Source organism: Hirundo rustica, chromosome 10 (assembly GCF_015227805.2).
Source record: "Hirundo rustica isolate bHirRus1 chromosome 10, bHirRus1.pri.v3, whole genome shotgun sequence".
NCBI lineage: Eukaryota > Metazoa > Chordata > Aves > Passeriformes > Hirundinidae > Hirundo > Hirundo rustica.
In genome coordinates this window covers 15,465,683-15,488,834 of record NC_053459.1, presented here as the reverse complement: position 1 = coordinate 15,488,834, position 23,152 = coordinate 15,465,683, and the positions used below count along the sequence as shown (strand labels likewise).

General features: G+C 42.0%; 1 protein-coding gene across 12 annotated transcripts in view; it reads left to right on the top strand.

Annotated features, from left to right (window-relative positions):
* LPP (LIM domain containing preferred translocation partner in lipoma) overlaps window positions 1–23,152 on the top strand; it is a 332,936-nt gene that overhangs the window by 268,933 nt on the left and 40,851 nt on the right. For all 12 annotated transcript variants that reach the window (XM_040074760.2, XM_058422024.1, XM_040074753.2 and 9 more), the window contains one exon: window positions 5,984–6,153. In XM_040074760.2, coding sequence (XP_039930694.1) covers window positions 5,984–6,153 — 170 coding nt within the window. The remainder of the gene's footprint in view (window positions 1–5,983; window positions 6,154–23,152) is intronic.

The window sequence follows — 23,152 nt, the reverse complement described above, 5'->3', positions numbered from 1 at the left end:
TCTCTAAAATGCATTCGCTGGCGAACTCTAAACAGAGATGATTAGAAAAATAACGCAGCGGAAATACTGGATGTCTTGAGGCTGCCAGGGGAACTTTTAGTGAGATATTTTGTTCAGTGTATTTATATATTTTAAAAGCGTTCTTGCTACCGTTTTGAAAAGACAGTGTGCTGTATTTTTTTAGTTCTCTCTTGCATTGTGTACCAGGGCTGCAGTGAGAGCCGGGGAATACACTTAGCTGATCAAGGGAAATTGTGTAATTGATAGGCACTGAGGATATGACCTTGTGGTGTATTCCCTCAGCACAGTTAGGTGGGAAACAGTTTTTTCCATCATGCAGAGTTTTTTGAGATATCAACATTTTTTCCCCACATTTCAGCAAATGCAGAACCTCCCTACTTTGATGCTTTTATCAGAAAATTATCCCGTATCTCTCCTCTACATAGAATGCATGCTTTGAATTCATGAATTTAAGTCTTTTGTGGAGAGGTTTGCACATTTTTCTCTCTGCTTTCCCTGCTCTTGGCATCTGTAGTCACTGCCTGAATTATTGTGTTAGGCACTGTACATCACACTGGTGCTGCCAATGGCTTGATGTCTAAGTAGGTATGACAGAAAAATAATGCTCTGGCCTACAAAAAGGCTACTGAAGTCCCTGGCTTGCAAGCAGGAGCATCTCAAACAACCTGTGTGGAGTTACATTGCCTTTATGTTCTGCTCTAGTGTGATTGCTATCAGAATATTACTGCCATAAGCATTAGTGTGGCATGTACCTATTCCATCATCCATCTTCAGTGGTGTATGTTTGTCCCATTTGCTTATGTTCCCAATCTGACATTTAAAAGTGACGTATGTCTCAGATAAAGTTGAACACCCTGTGCCTAATTCCTCATCTTCAGATTCTGCCCAGTTTCTGGCCAAATCTTAAGAATCTTGCTGAGTAACAGCTCAGAATATGGCCTTTCCTATTTATCCTCACAGTTAAAACCTGCATCCAAGCTCCAGTGACCTTGAATCTCTGCAACATCCTTTTCAAAAATGTGGTTTCTCTCTATTCATGCTCAACTAGCTGCAGAAATAACTCTCTGGCTTTTGACTTAGGCCAGATCATTTCTGCCTCTTAGTCACAGAGTCATAGAATATCCTGAGTTGGAAGGGGCCCACAAGGATCATTGAATCCTACTCCTAAACATCTCTCTTCTGGTTTCATTTCTGCTTCATATCAAACAAAAGCTTCATGTCTTTACCTGCATGACCTGTAATGACTTATTCCCACCCTTCTTCCTCTAGTATTCTCTAGTGACATACCAACTCATCCTTCCCAGTCTGAAGGCATCTATGTTCAATCTTCAAGCACTTACATTCTCTTTTGTGTTGTCTTTGTCCTTTCTTCAGAAGCATTCCATTAAACTTCCTTTAAACTCCCTCCGGGTCCTCTTTCAAATTCTTCCTTAGCCTTTTCCTTTGCTATGCTGTCTACGGACTCCTTGTCAACAGTAAAACATTTAGAGCGCTGAGACCACAGCTTCTCTTGCTGACTGGTTTTGTCTGATTGTTTCCTTCTATTTCCTATCACTTCCTGGCTGTTATTGCTTGTATTAGGTTGTAAACTCCTGCAGTTTGAGTTCTGTGTTTTTCAATACCCAGAGAATGTATCTGTTCTATAATCTGAGCAGCCAGGATCTGGTGGTGGTATAGGTGAAAACCATGTGATAATAGTATTGAGATAACAAGAAGTTAGAACACAGCATCACGTGCAATATGAGTTCCTCTTCTCCATTCCCCCTATTCCTTCAGATTCACTATATTTCAAATATTTAACACAACAGAAGACGGTAAGCGAGGCTTCAGACTAGAGTATAGTAGCTGATGTATCCTTTCAGCTGCTGAAGTGTTTTTGTGTGATCCACTCACTAATGATGGCATTTTCAGCAGGGAAACCTCTGTGGGCACTTCTGTACATCCCCCCAAAGTAAGACCACCATGTGGCAGCCAGGCTGGGCTGAAGGAAGGTCACAGCACAGCCAAAGTTATGAACCTCTTTCATGCAAAAATAGAGGAATCTGGTCTCCCAGGCTTGCTGCCAACATATCACCTTCTAGTTTTGCTGAAATGATCTCGAAAAAGGATCTAAAAAGGGCTGAAGGGGCAAAAGAAGAATGTTGAAATGACATAGCTTCTCATCTTCATGCAGTTTAGTGCTAATTTTGTCCTTTGTCTTTAAGCTGCCTTTTAAATGCTGTTTGTGGGAAACAAATGGGTCACGTTGTTCTGTGTTTCTACTGTAGTACGCTGCCTGCTATTTTTCTCTTAGATTATTTGTGTAATCTTTTTTGTGCAATCTGTTTGTTCTTGAGTCTTGCAAACTTTGCCTTTGCTACTTCTTTCCCAATAAGCAGTGCAACTTGTTCTGTGTTCACTCATGGGTATTCTGCACACAACAGACTGGGTTATTTGAGCCAGTGTGAAAATATTAAAATGGGGAACATGTGTGGGCACTTAATTGTGGTGAGCCCAACCACAAATACCTTCGCTGTTGGTAACTGGCACACAGGAAAAGCAGACCTTTGTTTTGTTTTTATCAGGCATAATGATAGATACATTGTTTTTAGTGGGGTTTTTCTGGTTTTCTAAGGAAATGAGGCTTGTGCAATCTCACTGCCTGTGTGCATGTGCCTGTCTGCTTGTCAGTTCCTCCCTCACCAACACTTGCAACTAATAGCCATTTTCAACTACATTTGAGCAAGTTGCAGGAGCTGGGAGAAGAGACTGGTTTTTGCAGAAGTCTTGTGAGTTCCCAGATTGCACCAAGGTCTGCAGGAGGTGCAGTCTCCAGTGATCACATTGCTGCAAACCAGATCAGTTGTGTATTTGCCCATGTGCCTTTAAGTGCATCCAGCCACCCAACTGTAAGCTACCAAATTTGAATATTTTGGCTTATTTGCTTTTACCTTTTGGGTGAATGAGTCAGTTGAAAGAGTTGCTAGGCACAGAGCTTGTGTTTTGATTCTCACTAGAGTGGCCATGTCTCATGAAGAACTGGTTTGCTCAAGGCCACAGTGTTATAGTTTGCATATAAACTTATAAAAAAGGAAGCTTTCTTTTAGCTTTCCTGTATGAGAGTTTATAGGAGTATTTCTGTCTGTGTACTTAATAGCAGAATCTGGACTTCTCATAAATGTAGAGAGGTTAAGTCTGTCACTCAGTGGGAATCTTCTGTGGAAAAACCCAGAAAGAGGAAGGAAAGCCTCAGGGAACCAACTTAAAGGGGAGAAGTTGGCCAAGAGTTGTGTTGTGCTGCTCTTTGGTTTGTATCTGACCACCAGCAGTGTCGTTGGGGAATACCTCAGAGCTCTGGGGGAATGTAGCCTCGGGGCACCTTTGGGAGGCAGAGAAGATGTCTTAATGCCCTTTGCTCAAAGAGGGGACAGAGATACAAAGGCACTGAGTGACTTGTCAGAGATTACAGGAGTATGTATCTGAGTTAGGAAAGAGACCCAGGTCCCCGGGCACAAGTACAACCAGAACTGTGGTCTCCATGTAGACAGCTTCTTCAACAAATGGAGAGATGCCTTGGTCAGAGAGGAAGATAAATGCTGAAGCACGCAAGACCTTGCTAAATTATGAATGTGAGAAGAGAAGGAGGGGTAGAAAAGATTCCCACATGTTCTGCTCAGATGTTAACAAAGAAAGCTGAGAAGTGTTTGCATAGACACTACATTATTCCATGTCCAAATGCCTCATAAAAATAATACCGGATGATCACAGAATGGCACACTAGGGAAAATAAATTCTTCAGCGGAATATTCCCTCTGGAAAAACACTGTGTAAAGTAATACACTAATGGCTTTCAATTTCATGTTTTATATATAGAGATATTAACTGCTCCCCAGACGTCTCTTCATATTACAGCCCAGCTACACGAGATGTTTGGAGAAGGCCCTGGAGCAGCTCTGTGCTGTCCACACGCAGGGCTGAGCAGGGCTCTCCTGTGGTCCACAAGAGCAGTCTTCTGCCTCCTTCTCGGAGCACTGCTCACTCCTGTGGTTCTCTCCAGTGGGTTCGGTTTTTTTCCTTCCTAGCCCTCATGTTTTTTTCCATTCTTTCCCCATACTCTATAGCCTCATCCCCATGCTGGGAAACCTGAATTCCTTTTCTGCTCATAAAAAAGGAGTCCTCTCTAGAAATGTTAGAGTGGAGTGATTAAAGCACAACAGTGACAATCAAAACCCTAATAACAAATGCTAAGGAAAGTTAAGTTTAAATACAGCATTAATAATTCTATTTGGGGGGCTTTCACACTTGTGAAAAGTGTGGTGAGTTCTCCCTCCACGTTGCTCAGGCTGGGAGCTGTTTGAGTAAGGAACTGTCTGTCCTGTATAAAGCCAACTACAGTTACACCATTGTAGCAAACGATAATGATTTGGGTTCTTTTCCAAGCTTTCCTAGTATATCTCAGATGTGTATGTATATATATATCATCCTGCCACATCCTGAGGGATCCAAAAGTAACTTACATGCTTTGTTCCCTGAATGTAGCTTGTTGGAGTGTGGGACAGGCAGGAAAGAAGTCATGAGTGTGGAGACATTGGCAATGCACAGTGAAGTGCAAGAGTCCTGCTCTTGGGATGATAAGACAGGTCTAAGTCTTTGTGGGAAGTTGTGCAGTGCAGTATTTGCATGAAAAGACCATGGTATGGGAGAGTATTGTATCATTACTGGATTAGGCAATTATTATCGGGTACATATTACTTCTATATGCCTTTATGAATAATTCTATATTGAACTCAGTCTGCTTCTCTTCCCACCCTCACTGACCATACCACTCCACCCATGAAGCCTTTAGAAGTGCAGAGCCCCAAGGCTGTGGTCACCACAGTTACTCTTAAACTGGAGAGTACCATTTTGGATGGCACAATGTCCCAGTTCATAGCTGCTCTATTACCTTTGGCGGGGTTCTCCTGTGTAGTGTGGCTGACCTTGTCCTTAATCACTTCCATTTTCGACATCAGCTGTTGTCTAATGACATTAGAACGTCACGGGCTATCTCCATTTTCTAGAACTCAAATGACAGAGAAAAATGGCAAAGGTGTGCCTTCTACCCACCTCTTCCATCATCTCTGCACCACAGTCTTCCCTGGTGAAATGTTTTTCCCATGAGCTAAGGAAATCTTGTCTTCACTTTAAATCTGTCTGCTGCATAACATCTTGAGCAACAATCTGAACAAGGCAGCGAGCCTTTTGTACGTGTGTGTCTGCAGACTTTTTGTTATGCATTTGTATCTGACATTAAGGACCTTTTTCAGAAACAGACAGAGATCTTAAGGCTTGTCTGTACTTAGAGTCTTTGCCAGCAGTTTCTGATATGCCTTTCTTGAAGGATGGTAAGAATAAAGTACCCACGTATGAGTTTCTTTAGGAATAGTTTCTGTGCTACAAATAGACAGAATATCTTAATCTGTATTAATCTTTGAACAGAAAAAAAAAGTAATTGGCTCCATTGAGAGAATTGGTTTAAGCTGTACAAGCAAAAACTTCTCTTTAAATTGTGCTGCCACCAGGCAGCTTTATGAGGCCTCCTATAACAAAATCCTTTCATGTGGAAACAAGGCTTAAAGCACAGGTTTATCCCATCTAACTGAGGAGCTGAGGGTGACTATATAGCTGGGTTAGATGATAGCTGAGTGGTTTGTATCTGGAGCTCAAGATCCTTTCAATGATTGCTGGCTTACAGCAGCACAGCTGACATGAGTGCTTTCTTGGGAGCCAGTTTCAATCCTTTCTAGATCTTTTCACATGGACCAGCACTAGAGTGCCTTCCAGTAGCATTGGATCTTTGCCAGCAGTGGCACAAGTTGTTTTTTCTGTGGACTGAGCTGCCACATCCCCCTTACTGGTTCTGCAGCCAAGGGCGAGTGGAGGGACCTCCTCTGCAGCTGGGACGAGGGCTTGCTTTGACGCCTGTCCTTTCCCCCGGTGACAGGACGCTGTGCCCGCTGCGGGGAGAATGTTGTTGGAGAAGGCACCGGTTGCACAGCCATGGACCAAGTCTTCCACGTGAAGTGTTTCACCTGCATAGTGTGCAGCAACAAGCTGAGGGGACAGCCTTTCTACGCCGTGGAGAAGAAAGCCTACTGTGAACCCTGCTACATTGTGAGTACCCGTTCCTCTTTGTTCCCTGATTTTAATGCACAGACATGGGAAGCATCTATTTCTTTCATTGCTGTGGAGTTGCCTTACTGTTAAAATCTGACAACCCTGTGGCAGTACCATGAGCAACAGGTTTTTTATGATCTTCAGAAGAACTCTGGTCTTTTCAGCTTACTGGGTGGATTATATTTCCTGGTCTGACCTGTCTCTGAAATGAAGTGGACGCAGCAGGAGAAAGAGCTGGGGTTTGTGATTGTTTCATCTCTGTAAGGAGCAGACTATGCGGTCATTTTTTAGCAGTAGTGTGGTTCTCAGCTTTCTGTGTTGAGAAACCTGATACCAAAATGGTTACAGTCTGTGGTGCCCCCTAAGATTAAGGAGGTGGGATGCAAGAAAGCACTAAAACTTCTAAATTCAAGATTTTTGCCTTGCTTGATGGAAGACTCTATTGAACTATGGGTCTTTGGATTAGGCATCTTTTGAAGCTTACATTAACTTGAAATTTCATTTCATACCCCCAACAAGGTTTTAAAGCAAATAATTTACAGTTGCTCCAAGGAGCTACACATTTTAAGAGGTTCCCATAATAAGTAGCTGGAACCAGTTGCACAGGTGCAAATTAAAGAAACATCCCATAATGTGCCTGAGGCTTTACCTTGGTCTGACCTTAGCATCCAGTATATAAGGATTATCCTTGTAACTTAAAGTAAGAAAAGCACTGGAGCATTCTTAAAACACTGACAGATCTTTCTGTTAACTTCCCGTTTTGAATTCTTACAAACACTGGACCTGAGACCCTTACAGAACTGGATTCACAATTCTGAAAGTAAAAATGGAGGTTTTTCATGACACTTCTGTCATTCCAGTGATAATTAGAGCAATAATACTATAATATTTCTGAAAATGCCACCAGTATCTCATTGTTCTCTCTGTTTCTACAGAGCCTTCACAGTGGGACTGAAATATTGAATATAAAAAGGGAGGATTGTATCTTATTTACAATGGCAGTGATAGATGGGCCTTGTTAATTTGCTTTTAAAAGCTAAATGGTCTTTTGGTGGAATATGTACCTTTTAAATAATTTCTCTTTTTGTTTGCACTAAAATGATTGCACCATAAAAAATTTAAGTTTCATTTTGTGGCAAGTTTAACCACGTGCAAAGCACTGAAGACTTTAGGAAGGTGCATTCATAATATAATTGGAGCAACTTTATGTAACTGGAATTAAACATTTCATTGACTTCAGGCTGGAATTGACTTCATCTGCTTGCAGATTGATACTTTCTTTTCTTCTTTTTTAAATCAAGCACGCATTCTGCACCACTCATCTGCTTTAGTTTGGGAAAACATCTGCATTAGCCACTGTAGTAATGGTTTAAGATTATTTAATCCCATTACTTATACACTTCATTAGCCTGAGTGAATTGTTGGCAAGGGTTCAGTAAACTTCCTACATTGGGAGATAAAAGGATAAAAAAGGAAAGGGAGAAGGATTCTGTTCCTCATTTTCTTTCAAATTTATCTTCTATCTATTTAAGGGATAAAGGAACGATAATTGCCTGGTTGCATCTGCATTTGTATGTTCTGTGATAGGGCTTTGCAGCTCTGAGTACAGAAGAAAGAGTAAACGTTTAATAGCTTCCTTTTATATAACCAGAAGGGGCCTTTAAATGTTTATCTATGCAGTGCACAAAAACATGGTTATGGAGTTAACCCAAAACACGTCTGGATGCATCTGCTGCTGCACATGCAGGGGAAGGGATGGCAGTGCTGATGGAGCTACATATATGTAGCTGGACAGCTGGTATTGTGAGTGGAAAATGAGAAGCAGGAATCTGGCAGTCTGATGCAGTAAAGAAAAAAAAAAAAACAAAAAACAAAAAACCCAAAACAAACCAAAAACCCAAGGACATATTAAACTCTTAAATGTGTAAGAAACAAGTGTTGGGTTGCAAGCCTATGTCTCAGTGTCTTTCAGAAAGCTCAGGACTCCACTGTGTTGAAAGCCAGATCTATGAGGGATCTAGGCTTCTGCTGTGCCGCTGGCTTTAGGCCTGAGGAATTTGTGTCCTAGAGCTTATGTCTCATTGATTTTGCTGTGGAATGAAGCCTGCATTGGCTTCAGTAGGATAATGAATGCCTTAGTACACTGAGGCTTTGAGCTAGCCTTGCAAGTTGTTCTTGCAGATGAATGAGACCCTTAAATTGATGAGGCACAGTCTGACTGCTTTTGCCTTTAGATGCCTTTAGATGTGTGATGCAGTTATCCTGAACTCTGAGAGTTAATGACCTGCTTAAAATCTAGCCTGTCTAGCCACATTCTGCTGAATTGTGACCTCTGATTATTTTTGGTTTGGTTTGGGGTTTTTTCTGTTTCTTTTTGGTTGATTGGTTGGTCGGTTTTGAGGGGTTTTTTGGTGTTTGGTTTTTGAAGGTGGGTGGGGTATTTTTTTTGTTTCTCAAAGTCCCTGTATCAGAAAATACCTTGGATACTAGGAATCCTAGATCTGTAGAAAGTCAATGGGACTGAAGTACCTTGAGTCAGATTCCTCTGGACCTGAATTCCCATGGAAGGTGCAGCAGATGTGACTGGCCCAAGACTGCACAGCTAATTCATGGCAGTGGCCAGCTGAGAAAACAGGGTTCTCAGCTGATGTGAGTAATTCAGTGAAACTTGTTTCTGGTCTACCTAATTCACACTGATTTCTAGCACACATCCCTGTTTTCACAAGCTGCAAACTCTTGACCTCTTATGAAAGCCATAGCGGCTTCATTCATATGAAGAAAAAAACCTAATACTTGCCAAGTAACACTTGCCTAGTTGTGATATAGAAATTCTTGAAGCCTTATTTTTTAATAATTCACTGGTGTGACTTGTGGCCTATGCACACAAAAACTATGCACAAAAACAAGAATAAATGTTTTTCAACAATTAGAATTGGCTAATCTTCTCAGTTTGTTGTGTGACTTTTCTTAGCTGTGGTGTAGTGAAGCCATAATTAAGATTACTGTGAAGAGCTGTATTTAATTACTGGTTAGTCAGTACCAAGCCTAAATAGCCTGCAGAAGGGGTTTTCTTTGTTGTTTTGTTTTTCTGGTTTTATTTATCAGTGATCCAGTTAAGATGAAATTCCCCAGAAGTCTGAATTAACATCCAAGGAAATCAATCACCTGTTTGAAAAGAAATACTTTTCTTAATGGGAATTTGAGTATCAGAGTTAATTTCTTTCACACAAAAATCTTCCCACCCAAAAAACCATCACTGTCATTTCCTGTTACATCTTCTGAGTGCAGTGAGTTCTGTTGCCAATGTGTTTGCTGGTTTTGCTCTGCATCCAAGGATTCTTTCATTATTGATGTTATTTCTAAAAGAGTACCAGTCTTCTCCATTAAGACACTTCTGCTGAACTAAAAGCAACTGTAAAAACTAAAGTGTTAATAGGAGACAGATGTTTCCCAGTCATTATGACAGTCAAGTTAACATTTGAAATACCATGATATGGTTTCCAGTGTAACCAGTGCACTGCTGTGCACGTGATGAACGACGTGTCTGCAGTATGTAATCAGTGTATTTTCTCCCTCCCTTACAGGGCAGATTACTGACAAAAGAGCATTTGGTTTGCTTCCTCTAAGTAGTTCAAGAGATTTTAGGAGTGGACTCAGAGCAGGGAAAAGGCTAAGCGTAATATCAGTGGAACTGTTGTTACAAAAGACTGAAGAGCAAGATGTTAGCAGTGCCAGCTGTCTGCTGTCCAAATACCATATTATGGTAAGGACTGAACACAAGGTTAACCAGACACACCAGTCTGGCAAGAGTGATGCTGCTGTTTTGTGAATGGGACGTTCTTTGATGTCCAGATAATATTCTCCAGGATGTGGAAATTTTCCTCCATACTTTCTCCCCTCTCCCGGCAGTCTGGTGGTTGGCAGCTGGAGATGTGCACTCTGAGGTGGGGGCTGGGAGGGGCTGAGCTCCTGCAGTGAATGCAGAAAGCAGGAAGATCTTGCTGATGCTCCTGGCCTCTCAGGGTTTCTTCTGCTGTGTCCAAGTCAATGTGACCCACTTGAGGAGAGGACCACAGTGGGACAGGGAAGGGTACAAGAAAGCAGAAATAACCAGGGTCAGAAGAAGGACTTCAGAGAAATGGTGGGCTAGAGATCATGAATATTGAAGGAGAAGAAAGAAACTCTCATTTCTATCAAGCTAGAGCAGGGGGGAGGGAATCCTCTGAAGAGTCCTGTGGAGACCCAGGGATTGAGGTTTCTTATTTCTGCTGAGCACTGCGAGATATTGAGGACAATATCTTAAACCCATCCCCAAAGATCACTCACAAGGATTTTTTGCAGGTGAAGTTCATCTTTCCATAGTACTAAAGCTTTGAAAGTGCTTAAAGGAAGAAGAATCATGCATGGAAGTCTTGCTCTGATTATTGCTGTTCCCCAGGTTTGAACTTGGGATCATAGTGCTCCACCTTTCCCCCACCCCCTCCTTCTCCCCCATTACTTGTTTGGTGAGTAGAAAAAAGTATATCTTAGAGGCTTTTTTTTTTTTCCTGTTACAATCTTCCAACTTCCTGGCCTATCAGTGGCTGTAGTTCAGTAGGAGAAGATAGTTCAGAACAGAACACAAGAAAAATGCTGATGTTTTAAGAAATGGTACAACGAGTGCCACTGCTGCCATGGAGCATCCTGGGAAAGCTTAAATTTGCTAATCATTCTAAAATGTCAGTGTTAATTCAGTTTGCGTTATTTCATTGAAATCTCTGGTGAGACTGCTATTGGCTTCAGTGTGACTGGTATTGTAAACCTCACCCTGTGTGCACGTGAATGTGGTTGGTTGAAAGCTGTGCAAGAGCAGCTTCCTGCAGCACATAGGGTTTAAAGTGTAAGGTTGTTCCCTGCAGTAAAACTATGTCTATTTTTAAAAATAATTCTGCAATCTGTAAGCAGGGATTACAGCACTAATTTAGAAACTATGTAACAATTTAAATTGGACCAGAAAAGAGAAACTATAATTTAAAGATTTTTTTTTTAATGATACAAGTTTTCTTCTTTTTAAAGTAAAAAGCCCTTTATTCTTGTTTTTGTCAAGCAACGTATTGAATTTGAGAGTAATTTATGGAAAGTGCTGCCAGCATGGTATTGCAAGTGCTCCACAATTTGAATTTAAACTGCTCAATGGGATCATTAAGACTATTATGCCTGCTTTCCAAAGAGTTTGAATTCAAAATGACAACTGGAACAAAAATATAAAATAAACTAAAGAGAAGTCACGCTCTCTTTGCCTGGTGGAATTTTTCTGCCCTCGAAATATTTCATTGAGATCAATGCTGCTCTTCAATCCTCTCCTAGAAAAAAGCTGGTGTTGCTAGTTTTAGTTCGGAGCTCCTGTGTGAGTCATCAGCAGCAGGGAGCTGAACCTGTGACCCGTGGATCGAAAAGCATTAAGGCTCAGCTCCTGTGGCACAGAGATGGAGCTGGGCTGTGCCAGGCAGCAGCAGGCTCAGCCTTGGGTATTTCTTAACCTCAACAGAAGTGGTCTATGGGCGTAGCAGCCACAGAACGGGTCCAGAGTTTCGGCTCACTTAAAGGTGTGTTTTATTCCTACTGATTATTAGCACTGACAATTTTGCTAGTCTGCAATTGGGAAAAACATAATCACAAGGGAAATCTGTTACATCTAGTAAAGTGATCATTTGTAAAAGTGAAAAATTAGTAAATCCATTAAGATTGTAACGGATTGTAAATTGTAAGCCCTTTCTATTGATAACACCCAGCAACAGCTGATATAAAAAACAGAGACAGAAAGTGGAGGAGGAGTGGTGGCCATAAGCTCAACTCTACTACTTTGAGTAGTAAATGTTCTTGTGCAATCAGGGCACAGATAGAGGAGGATGGGATGCTATTGCATAAGCTGCACCTGGGGCTTCCAGGAGTCCAGGTCTAGGAGGTACAAAAACATGTGAGAGAATGTGTCAATGAAGCAACTTCTGTCAGAACTGGGACAGCTGAACTTAGCTGACCCTCTGGAAGACTGCATCTGTTTTTTCAGTGGCCTACCAGCTGTTACAGGGGATTGGTCGTGCCTCTTGTTTGGTCACAAGGCAAGGGAAAAGGTTTCTTTGCAGGGGTGGGTGGGTGAGGGAGTCAGCAGAGGTCAATAACCTCCTTTCTAAACTGGAATTACAAAGAAAGGGCAGAAAATGTACCATGAGATGATGAGGTAATGCTTTACAGGGACACCTCTGTAGAGACCAGATATTAAAGAAGACAGGGCCAATTCATCTTGCTGTCCAACAAGGACGGGACAAGAAGTCTGCAAACCAAGCCTGTAAGAAGGAAAATTCATAGTGTTCTTGGAAGACATGAGAGAGAGCCCTGCCAGGAATTGCACTGGGCTCACCTTGGTGATGGATTCTGAGACCAGTGTACCTTGGTGTAATTGACTTTCCAGAAAGGTGACTGGAGTGTTGCTTTAGAGGAAGACCAGCCATGGATTATGGAGGTGAAGCAACATGATGCTACCAATGAGAACAGTGTCATAAGGGGGATATTTTTGGAAAAGTACCAGAGTGTTGGACAGCATTTTAATAGATACATCTGTGTTGGAAGATTGGGCATGAAGTGCTGATTAACTATTCACTGATGTCTTGGTGGTGGAAAGTTTTGTTAGGAATGGATCACTTTTCATTCCTTTTCATGGCCTCTATATAAAAATGTGTCCATATTAAGTGATGATGACTCCTCTGCACCTGGAGATTGAGATTGCTTGCTTGAGATTGTGATGGCTTGCTAGAATCCAGGTCTTTCTTCCTGTGTGTGTTGGCAGCATAACAACTTGAATTGTAGTCTTGTCTCTGCCTAGTGCTTTTATAATTAGAGGCATTTTTCATATTTTGATTATATGAACTAAGCATTGATTTGACATGTGTAATCTAGAAAAACTATACCATGGGAAATTAAGAGTTCTTAGTGACTGAAAAGATGATACTGTGAAGGACCAGCTGCTGCCATTCAGTGAATTTCTTGCCTCACAGGGCGAATTCCACTGACCAACTGTATATTCTTTGGAAGAAAATAATCTCCCTTTCTGCAGGACTAATGGGATTTTATGGCTCCTGGCTATAGATCCACTTATGGATCATGCTACAGTAGAGGGGATGGTGAAGTCATTTAGCAATGGATTTTAGCTGTCTGTTGAGCTTTCCCCATGGAACGTATCCCGAAGCTTGCTGCCTTTGCAAGTTAGCAGAAATGGCTTATAAGGAAAGAATAACATCTTTGTAGTATCTTCCTCATTTGCAGTCAAATGTAAATGAATATTGGCAAGTTACATCCAGTGATGGTGTTCATCACTTTTCTTTAAACTGTTCTTCACCACCTCCTCAGTGAGCTACTTGCTGCTTTCACCCTTTGCTGCCCGAGTGGCATCTGGAGATACCACTGCAATAAACTGTCACTGTGGTGTGTCAGTGAATGAAAGTCTCTGCCTCCAAAAAACTTCTTTGTAAACAGCAAGTCTATGGAAAAGGCAACAGCAGTGTCTCCGTATTGCAGATGGAGATCAGACCCTGAGAAGTTTAAATGCAGTTTGTTTAGATCAAGGATCTCCATTGCTGGAATCCTTCAAGAACAGATGGGACAAACATCTCTTAGGAATAGCTAAAGTCGAGGCATGGGCAGACCTAGGGGTGTTTGCTAGCCTTACTTGTTCCAGTTCTGAGCTTGAATGACCTGTTCAGGACCACAAACACATCCTGCACTGTACAGCTCAGGTTTTCCATGCCTCTATTTTCTACCTATTTGCAGTCCAGCCTGCCAAGATCTCGAGGTGAAGGAGCTACCTTTCTTTTCTTCCCCTCTTCCAATCACAGCTGTTTAGAGACTGGACATGAATATGAACAAGCATCTGAAAGCTGAGTGAGGGCTCTTGGAAAACCCAGGACGGTGGAAGGTACCATGACGGTGTTCCCTTCCATGTAGTCCTACTGCTTGCTTGTAACCCTGCATATTTATTTGTCAATTCAAACTGCTGAAGACAATTATTCTGGAAAGGTTGTGATTTATATGAAATTGGGCCTGTAATTTAGGCGTATGTTTCCATCAGATCTGTGTGTTATGGAGCTCTGTCCTTTCTAATGCAGTGATGTCAAGGTGCTGCAGTGTCCAGACATAAAAAAATTGGAGGTCACTGAAGTAAACAAACCATGAAGTATTAGTTATTTTTACCAGAGCTGCTGGCAAAGCATACTGCAGGACCTGTGAGTAACAGCTGAGTCTGTCCTGGAATGGGTGTATTTGGATTTAGCAGGTATGGTTTCTGAGCAGCTGTGAAGAGAGCAAAATCTTGTCTTGCTCACTCTCAATTCCAGATCCCCTCTTCCTTCAGCCCAGACAGTGATTTGCAAGCCTGAGTGCCAGGGAGCCCAGCAAGCTCTTGCAGCATGCCACTTGAGCCGTCTCCTTGGTGAAGCCACACTCCAAGGAATTTGCTCTGGCGAAAGCTTAGTCTGTGAGTTGATCCTCCCTCCAGTGTGTGCCTCTGCTCTTCACTCCAGGACATGATTTGCGTGCGTGTGATGTCTGTTTGCAGTGGGGAAAACTGTTTAACTTGCCATCACGCATACATAAACCCCAGTGGGCTTGGGAGATTTCTGGTTAGGAAAAAATAAAACCGTGCCAGTGTAGGGAAAGTACAACAAATGGGAATGGTGACAGAAGAAAAAATTTATTGATTCTAAGAGCATGGAGAGTGTCTGGTACTCACGTAGGGACAAAGCAAATCGTAAGACTGTTGTTTAATCTCATCTGCTTTGATTACAAAGCTGTGGGCCAAGTACAATATTGACAGAAGAGAAAAATCGTCCACTGGAGTATTTTGGGCAGAAGGAAAACCAGATTATAGCTCAACTCTGATGCTGTGGCTTTTGCTGGGGACAAGAGATTATTGTGCACTGGTAGGTAGCAGCCTTCACAGGAGCAGAGAGGTTGATGTGGCCAGTGAGACCTTTGGTCTCGCGGTGTGCGCCCGTCTCTGTGAGGCCTCTGGTGGGGTTAGGCAGGGATGGCACCACACACATCGGCGAGCATGGAACTCACGAGGCATCTGGACTGCTGAAAAAGAGTGATGAGATCTGCTCAGTGTTGTCCCTGCTTTTCCCTGGCTGCTGTTTCCTGACAAACACTTGACACAGAAGCACCATGTAGGTATTCCACACCAACCTGATGCTGTAGCTGTCAAAGCTGACTTACCACACAGCTCTCTAAGGCAGTGCAGGAAGTTAGAAACCGGTGGCAGTTATGTTACCTGCCCGTTTTTCAAAGGTTTTTGTTCTTGTTAAAAATGGAGCTTTATGGAAAGAGATAAACTAAAATCTTTGTGACCGCTTTCTGAGGTTTTAAAGCACAGATGCGATAGTCTTTAGTCACTGTAGGAATCTGCTCCTGCAGGTGCTGGCTGTGGAAAAAAATCCTTGTATTGTTTTGATTTTTATTTTCTTGCTGAAGTCGATCCACTAATGTGTATAATGCTGCAGCTCATTGCATTTGCATCCTTGCTGTTTGACTCTTTAGCACCGAGTGGCCTTCCATATTCTCCTGTCACTTAACATTATGTAGGTGTTTTTTCAAACTGCTTCGAAGATATAAAAAGTAATAGTTATTGTGCTCAAAACCTAAAAGTTGCTGCTGACCAAACCCAGATATCTTCCCTTGTTCGTGAAGGGAAATACAGCAAGAGGGGGAAAAAATAACTGTTGAAATGTAATTTAATTCTCAGATGTTATCAGGGATTGAAATTTTAAGTATGAATATTCCATTAGATCCTGACAAGGTAGTTTTTTGTTTAAGGTCGTGTTTGAACCAATACACCATCTTGGCATTCCACCAACAAAGGTATCTGTGTAAATGCAATCTGTGCTCAAGCCAGACAACACTTTAAAAATTTTATTTAATATTTCCTACAGCAAGCCATCTGTGACTGGTCATATTTTAGGAAGCAAACGAACATCATAGCAACGTTCGCCAATCTCTTTGAGTAACTTCTAGACTTTTTAAATTAAATGTGCTGCCAAATATTTATGTTCTGTTGTGAAAAGAAAAATATTTGTTTGACATCCTAGTCTCCCCGGCAATTTGCAGTCGTTTGCTCCTCTGAGGCGCTGTGCTTTTCTCATGGGTGCTGCGGGGCCAAAGGAGGATGTGGGAATCCTCAAAAGTGCCTTTTGGCCTCCTCAGCAGGGAATGGGGGCAGCTGTAGCATGATGGGGCTCTGTGGGGACTGAGAGAGGTTGAGCCCTGGGTTCTCTCATGGAGGGTGTGACAGGGGCAGGCTGGGGGCCAGGCTGTGCCCAGTGCTGACACTGGCAGGGCAGAGGGTGGTGGAAGAGGCACAGGTGGCCATCACAGCATTCCTGCCAGCAGCACGAGGCTCAAGAGCTCCCGGAAAAGCCAAACCACTTTGCAGGTTGTCTTCCAGAGCATCTGCCCACAGGCACTGCAGCCATCACCAAGGCAACCAAGTTGCCAGAATTCAGCAGCAGCAAAACAGAAGGAAAAATTAGTGATGGCCAAAATCATGGCTGCTAAATGCCCTGATGGAGCTGAGCTGTGCTCTACATCACATCTAGCATTTAGTAATAATTTTCAGAAAAAGTCTTGGTTTTTTATTCTGTTCTACAGATTTATGGGTGGCTTAAACTTGATCATTCTAAAGTAGTGAAATGCCTTTGTTCAAGAACTTGGAATTCTGTGTTATCCTCTTACTATATACAGGTACTAATAAACAAGTAAAATGTCTAAAATGCCCCTGAAATAGTGAATTCCATTTTGGAAAGGCTGAAATGTTCTGAAGAGTCCCTGGTGGCACAGCACCAATCTTTGCTCAGTACTCATTTGAAATGGTCCATATAATTTGCCTGTACTCACCACCTTGGGACTGTTGCAACCAGCAGAAGCCCAGGGGAAACATCAACCCGTAACTTGTCCACAAGTGTCTGTCACCTACAGGATCAGTGCCATACATAGAACATGCATATTCTTATGTTCCTGAAAAAGGCCTTTGCAACAGAGCAGAGAGAGAAAGCAGTCTTGATTTGCTCTATTACCTCTGACAGTTTTACTTTTACTGTGGCACGGCAATAAGATTAAAGTTTTACAGTAATATCACCTCCATCCAGACCAAAAAAAAAAAAAAAAAAATTAAACCTCTCCTCTCTGGTACTTAGATTTTGAACTCTTTTTATAGAGCCTCTGCATCTGTTAATAAAGTTCTTAATTCATTTTGAACATTTTATTGTCACTTTGGATAAAAGTTTAATCAGATAGAATTATTTCCCTTCTAATATTCCCTTAACCTTTGCATTTTAGGATTAGACCATATAATTTTAATTTTAAAATCACTCTTTTATAGACTTGAATGCCCCCATCTCTTTTTTAGAGGGTACTTTTGCACAGGAATGCTGTAGTCTGTCTTGAGGTCATGTGAAAACTTAAAAGGCTCCAATGCAAGTACTGCTCCCTTTCCACTGAAATGTCTTGCACGCCCTATTAATTACTTTAATGGTGACATGCTGGTTTAAGGGAGTTCTTATTAATGCCACTAATTTTTTTTATTATTATTATTGTTGTTTAAACGTATTTTCTTTCCTTTATGTAGATGCATTTAATCCTTTCTGTCATTAAAATAAATGAGTGCATGAATCCACACAAGGTGTTTGACATTTCCAGCTTTCCTTCTCAGGAGGATGTAGGAAGGACTTTGGTCTCTTGTCTGTGTTGCCCACATCCCACTAGACATGCACATCTGTACTGTCTGTCTTCATCTGTTAGATTGCTGTAGTGGAAGTAATATTTGAAACCTGATCTCTCTCTTTCCAGAAATAATATACAGTAAATTTGCTTTTACTCTTCCAGGGTGTTAGGACTGTAGAGGTCAGTTTGGATTTTTTGCTGAAAGTGCAACCCTCACATTCTAGAGAGGATTTGCTTATGTTTGAGCCTTTTCCTAGTAAGGAGGATGAGTTGATTTGCTCTCCTCAATCTGAACTAAGTAAGAGTATTCTAGGAGTCCATTTTTACTTCAAAGATAACATTCACTATACTAGATTATTTATAGAGCAGCCCTTTTGCTGAACTAGCTAGCTGGTAAAACACTGACATCTATGCCTGCAGCTGGATTTTAGTCTATCAGATTTCTATTTTTTTTAAGGTGAAATCTTTTACAAAGCAGCTATTCTTGATTCATCTGAGTTGCAGATTTTCTTGGTCTGGGGAGGGGAAGCAAGGTGTAAGAGAGAAAATATCATCAGGACCTGGAGAAACTTTTTCAAAAGCGCATAAATTACTGAGGAATTGGCTGCTTTTGGTTTGCTAACCCGCTGTTGACAATGAGACTTAAACTCTTAGTAGTAAGTAATCTAATTCTTTAGTCACTTTAGAAAGTGTTATGTCTCCAATAACCATTGATGGTTTCGCCATGGGACTCTTGACATTTGAGATATATAAATAAACTTTATTGGTTTTAAAGAAAATTGGAATGGATTGTTGAAAAATTTGTGAAGAGGTTTCACTAACAGCAACTAGTTTTTTTCTTTGGTGAGGGAACAGTGGTTTAGGGCTTGGGGTTGTGTTTTTTTTGTTTTCTTTGGGCAAAGTATGAAAGCTTGTGTTACATTGCAGGGTTTCTCTTGACCTCCCCTCTCCCAGATGACTTCTGGCTCCTAAAAACATCTGTGCCCAGCTGGGTAACAGAGTTTCTGTGCAGCCTTTCATAGTTAATGTATATCTGTACATACACACAGACTTGCACAGGCCGAATCTGGAAGCCTGAATTCAATCTGAAATGATTTGGCATTTGCCTGGGAAAGGTATTCCTTCCTCTTCTGGACCTTCCCTCAGGTTTGTCCAAATCAGTCTTCAGTAGCACACTTTGCTGTTGAGTGGGCAGAGCCTTTTGCTCACAACTGCTACTTTAATTTTGGGAGCAGGCAGTACACTCATGCACTTATATGGTACTAAAGGGTACCTTCTGCATTTTCAAACTGCTAAATGGCACCCTTTGCATTTTAGAATAAGTAGCTAATTAAATGGCAAGGCTGAGTGCTGTTTGAACCATGGGTTAGTGTCACTCTAACTTAGGTAAGGGACTGGATCCCATAAAACAAATTAGTCTAAGCTATGGGCCTGCTCCCACTGATCCAAATTTAAATGTTTTCTTTTAAATTAATAGGAGGTGAATCTGATTTGTGGTGCCCAAGACAATGTGGCTAATGAAAGACATGAGACACAGATCCCATCTCACAAAGTGATCCTCTTGAGTGTGTGAAGAATCTAGACTGGCTTGATCAAAAGAATTTTCAATTTCTGTTTTTTTAAAGTAGAAGTAAGGAAGATTCAAGTTAATTTTAGTGGAAATTCCCTAAAATTAACTGAAAAGCTCAAAACATACTTTTCCCCATTCTAAACTTGTTTCCTTCCCTTTTCCCATGTGGTTACCTTGTTTATTTTTTAAATAAATAATCATATTTTAAAGCAGTGTAAATAAATTACAAAGTGTGCTCCAATGGGGTAGATAAATATATTCCATCTGCTGGGGAGTGATTATTAAATAATTCACCAGTGGCAAACCCAGAAGTGGTTATCCATTTTCCTCTCATTCATGGGTAATTTTTTCTACATCCCGTAGGAGCTCATTATGTTTTCTTTGTACATAATGTTTAATAATTTTAAAATCTGGCACTAACCCCTCCATCTGCAGATTCTTTAATTTTTCCCAAGTATTTGTGCATGTGTACACATGTATGTATTGGCAGAGGAAGTTTTTTTTGTGGTGGTGTTTTGTTTTTTTTTTTTTCCCTATTGAGAGAAGGTGAGAATTTATGTATGAAACAAGGTGGGGAGTTGGAGGCAAATTTCCTCCAACTGTGCAAGGGAGTTTCCTCCTGCACAGATGGTGGATGGGTCACATCCCTGTTCTCACCCTTGGATGGCAATCAACAGAACTTCAGAGCTATGGCATTAATATGAACCTCTTACTTCATGATTTGTAAACAAAGGAATAGGAAGCAAGTGAGGCAGTGGGGCATCTGAAGGGCCCTGCCTCTTTTTTCTCAATGTTAGGAAGAATTTGGTTATCTTCTAAGGCACCAAGAGTGAGCCCAACAAGCCTGGTCTGTGGACAAGCACCAAGCTATTACCTGATTGAAAACTGGAGCTATATCCCATCAGTGGAAAAATTGCCACAGATATGTGGATTGGTGGGCTGTGAATCTGACCTTAAGGGAAGAGTTTGGCTCCTGGTAAGAGACCCGAAGGTCTCTGTGGGCTTTGATCAGGCAGGGTGGGCAGCTGGGTGGAGGACTGGATGGGGTTGGCACAGAGCAGGAGGCTGCACACAGTTAGGAGCTGGTACGTCCAGTGCTGGATCCCATTTCAGAAATGGTCATGTTCCCGTGACTGTGTGTGCTCCACGGGGCAGGAGGTGAGGGACCACCACCCTGTCCTGCAGCCACCCAGTGCCAGTGCCCCAGGAACTGTGGTCAGAGCTGGGCTCTCCCCCAGGCTGGAGGCAGATGTTTGCAGTTAGAGGACAATCAGTACCTTGGTGCTAAAATGTGTCACTAGCCACAGGAAATCCTTTCCTCAGCTGATGAAGACAGGAAGGTAAGTGTGTCTCTTAATGCTTCCACTGTTTTTCCAAGGGAGTTGAGTGAATCTGGCTGCCCTCACGGAGGGGAGCAGCAATCCTGTTCCCCAGCAGGTCATGGTCTCTGCTGTTCTCTTGCACATGTCTACTTGTCCATACTGTTGGCCAGAGAGGAACAAAACCCTCTCACTGTGAGGTAGGGAGGTGTTTTATTTCACTCTCCCTCTTTTTCACATTCCCTGTAGGTATGTGCAGACTCTGGGTTTCAGAGGCAGCTGGGCTCTGTACTAAGCAGGAGCAAACAGCTTTTCCCTGGGATAAAGACCAGATCCAAACAATTTGGTTTTGACTATAATTTCCATATGAATCTTGACCTGGAAATTCCTCTTTTTGTTATTCTGCTAATCCCTTTTACTACCTGGGGAACAGGTTTGGGAAGTAGTTCAGATGTGAATTAGCAGAACCTTGAATATTTTGCTTGTTTGTGAAGAAGGGCTCTTCTTTCCTTTGCACTTCCCAAGCTGATATTGTGCATATTTCTATCCCGTATCTCCATCAGAGTCAAAGCCAGAATAACATTTCCCATGACTGGTTTCTGTGCAAAACGTGAGTTTTGCTGTGCTCAGTATAGGAATAGAGTGCTGCAACTGGTGAGGCTGGTTCTGGCTCTGAGCTCCCTTCTCCATCTCATTTCCTGCTCCAAATGATTTGTAATTTTCACTCCTAGAAATGATGCTCCAGGATGGAAGAGCACAGGGAAGCTACTGTTCAGTTGGAAGAACAGTGTTGAGTGATCAGATGGAATACAAAGGTCCAGGGCAAATGAACATGTTGTTCCGCACTGTGTGCACTATGTGAAAGAAGTTGCACTTTGCAGAGCAAGGGCTGGAGGATAAGATGGGGTGTGCTGGCCAATGTCCCAGATGCAGAAAAAGTTGTGTGAACTGCAGGTTTGTAGAGCTGCTCTAACTTAAACCTCAAGAAACTGGTGTGAGGGAGAAAAGAAACCAGCTGTGGAGTGGAATGGTGTTTGATGGATCTGACAGGAGCTGGGGACTACAGAATTACTGCTGTGCTGGCTCCTCTGTGCCCATGGCTCATCCTACATTAGCAGTTCTCCAGCTGTACAGCACAAGAGACACCTGTGTTCTTGCAAACCCAGACTGCTGGCACTTCCATCAGGGATGCTGTGGAATTCTCTGCTGGTTGATGTCCTTGATATTAACCAGGGCTGAGCACTGCCACTTGAATGGAGCAGGAACAGCAAGCTCAGTTCTCTAGAAACCTGAGCTTAGGATGTAGATAGAGTCATTTCCATGATGCCCTTTATTTTCTTCCTACATGCACATGCTGCCTCTCCCCCTGGACCTTGCTGTCTTCAGGTCTCTATGTCCCGAAGACAGCAATTATTGTGTGAAATTTCCTGTCCATGATGGTGATTCAGTTGCTCTTTTGCTCTCTGTCAAGCACATTTAGAGTAAGAGGAGAAGTGGTTGGCTTAAATGGGCAGGGTATGTCCAAGGGCGGAGCTGGGAAGTTGCCTGGGGCTTCCCCACACCCTGTCCAAGGTGTACATCATTACCCAAGCACCTTCTCCTGCTGCTGTTTCTGCAGTGGCCCTGCTGGCAGCCCCTCTGCCTAAATACCCATAACCCTCCCCATGCTGACATGGAGCTGGGCACTGATGTGCTCTACAGCCTGTATTGCAATGTGCCATTAGGAAAACTGTAGTTGCCAAATGTTTCTGTTTTTACATGAAGCTATTCCACCGAGGTTATCTGATTTTTCTTTGGTGCTGAGAAAAGCAGTTGAATCAGATAAGAGACCTTGTGGGTGGAATACATTATGTCCAAGAATCAATCATAAGGTAAGGTAGGAATAGAATTGAGTTTATTTACAGTCTGTTGACTTTTATAGTTAGCACCATTTATTAGAGAAGATGAAGAAGAAAATTAAGCAGAGGGCAGGAAAATGTTTCTTTGTGATATTTTTGTGCCTGGCAATGGAAAGAGATGTGTGTACGAGCTGACAATTTATCTTCTGCCCTGAAGAGAAATGACTTGTTCTCAAATGGGCATGAAATGAAATAGTGCAGAACACGATAGGAACTTTTCTGAGTAAATGGGTCAATTTCCTGTCATTCTCTCGATAATTGTATGTAGAGCACACTACGCTCCAAACACTGGCAAATGTGATTTTTTTTTTTTTTTCCCCTCCTGTTATTTTACTCCTCTTGTAAATGGGTGGAAAACATATTCCAGTGCTGGCACTATTATAATCAGCTTTTGCCAGTGGCTAATAGCAGTCCATTTTCGGTGAATGCTTATTACCTCCAAGCAGTCCAAGACACTACATAAT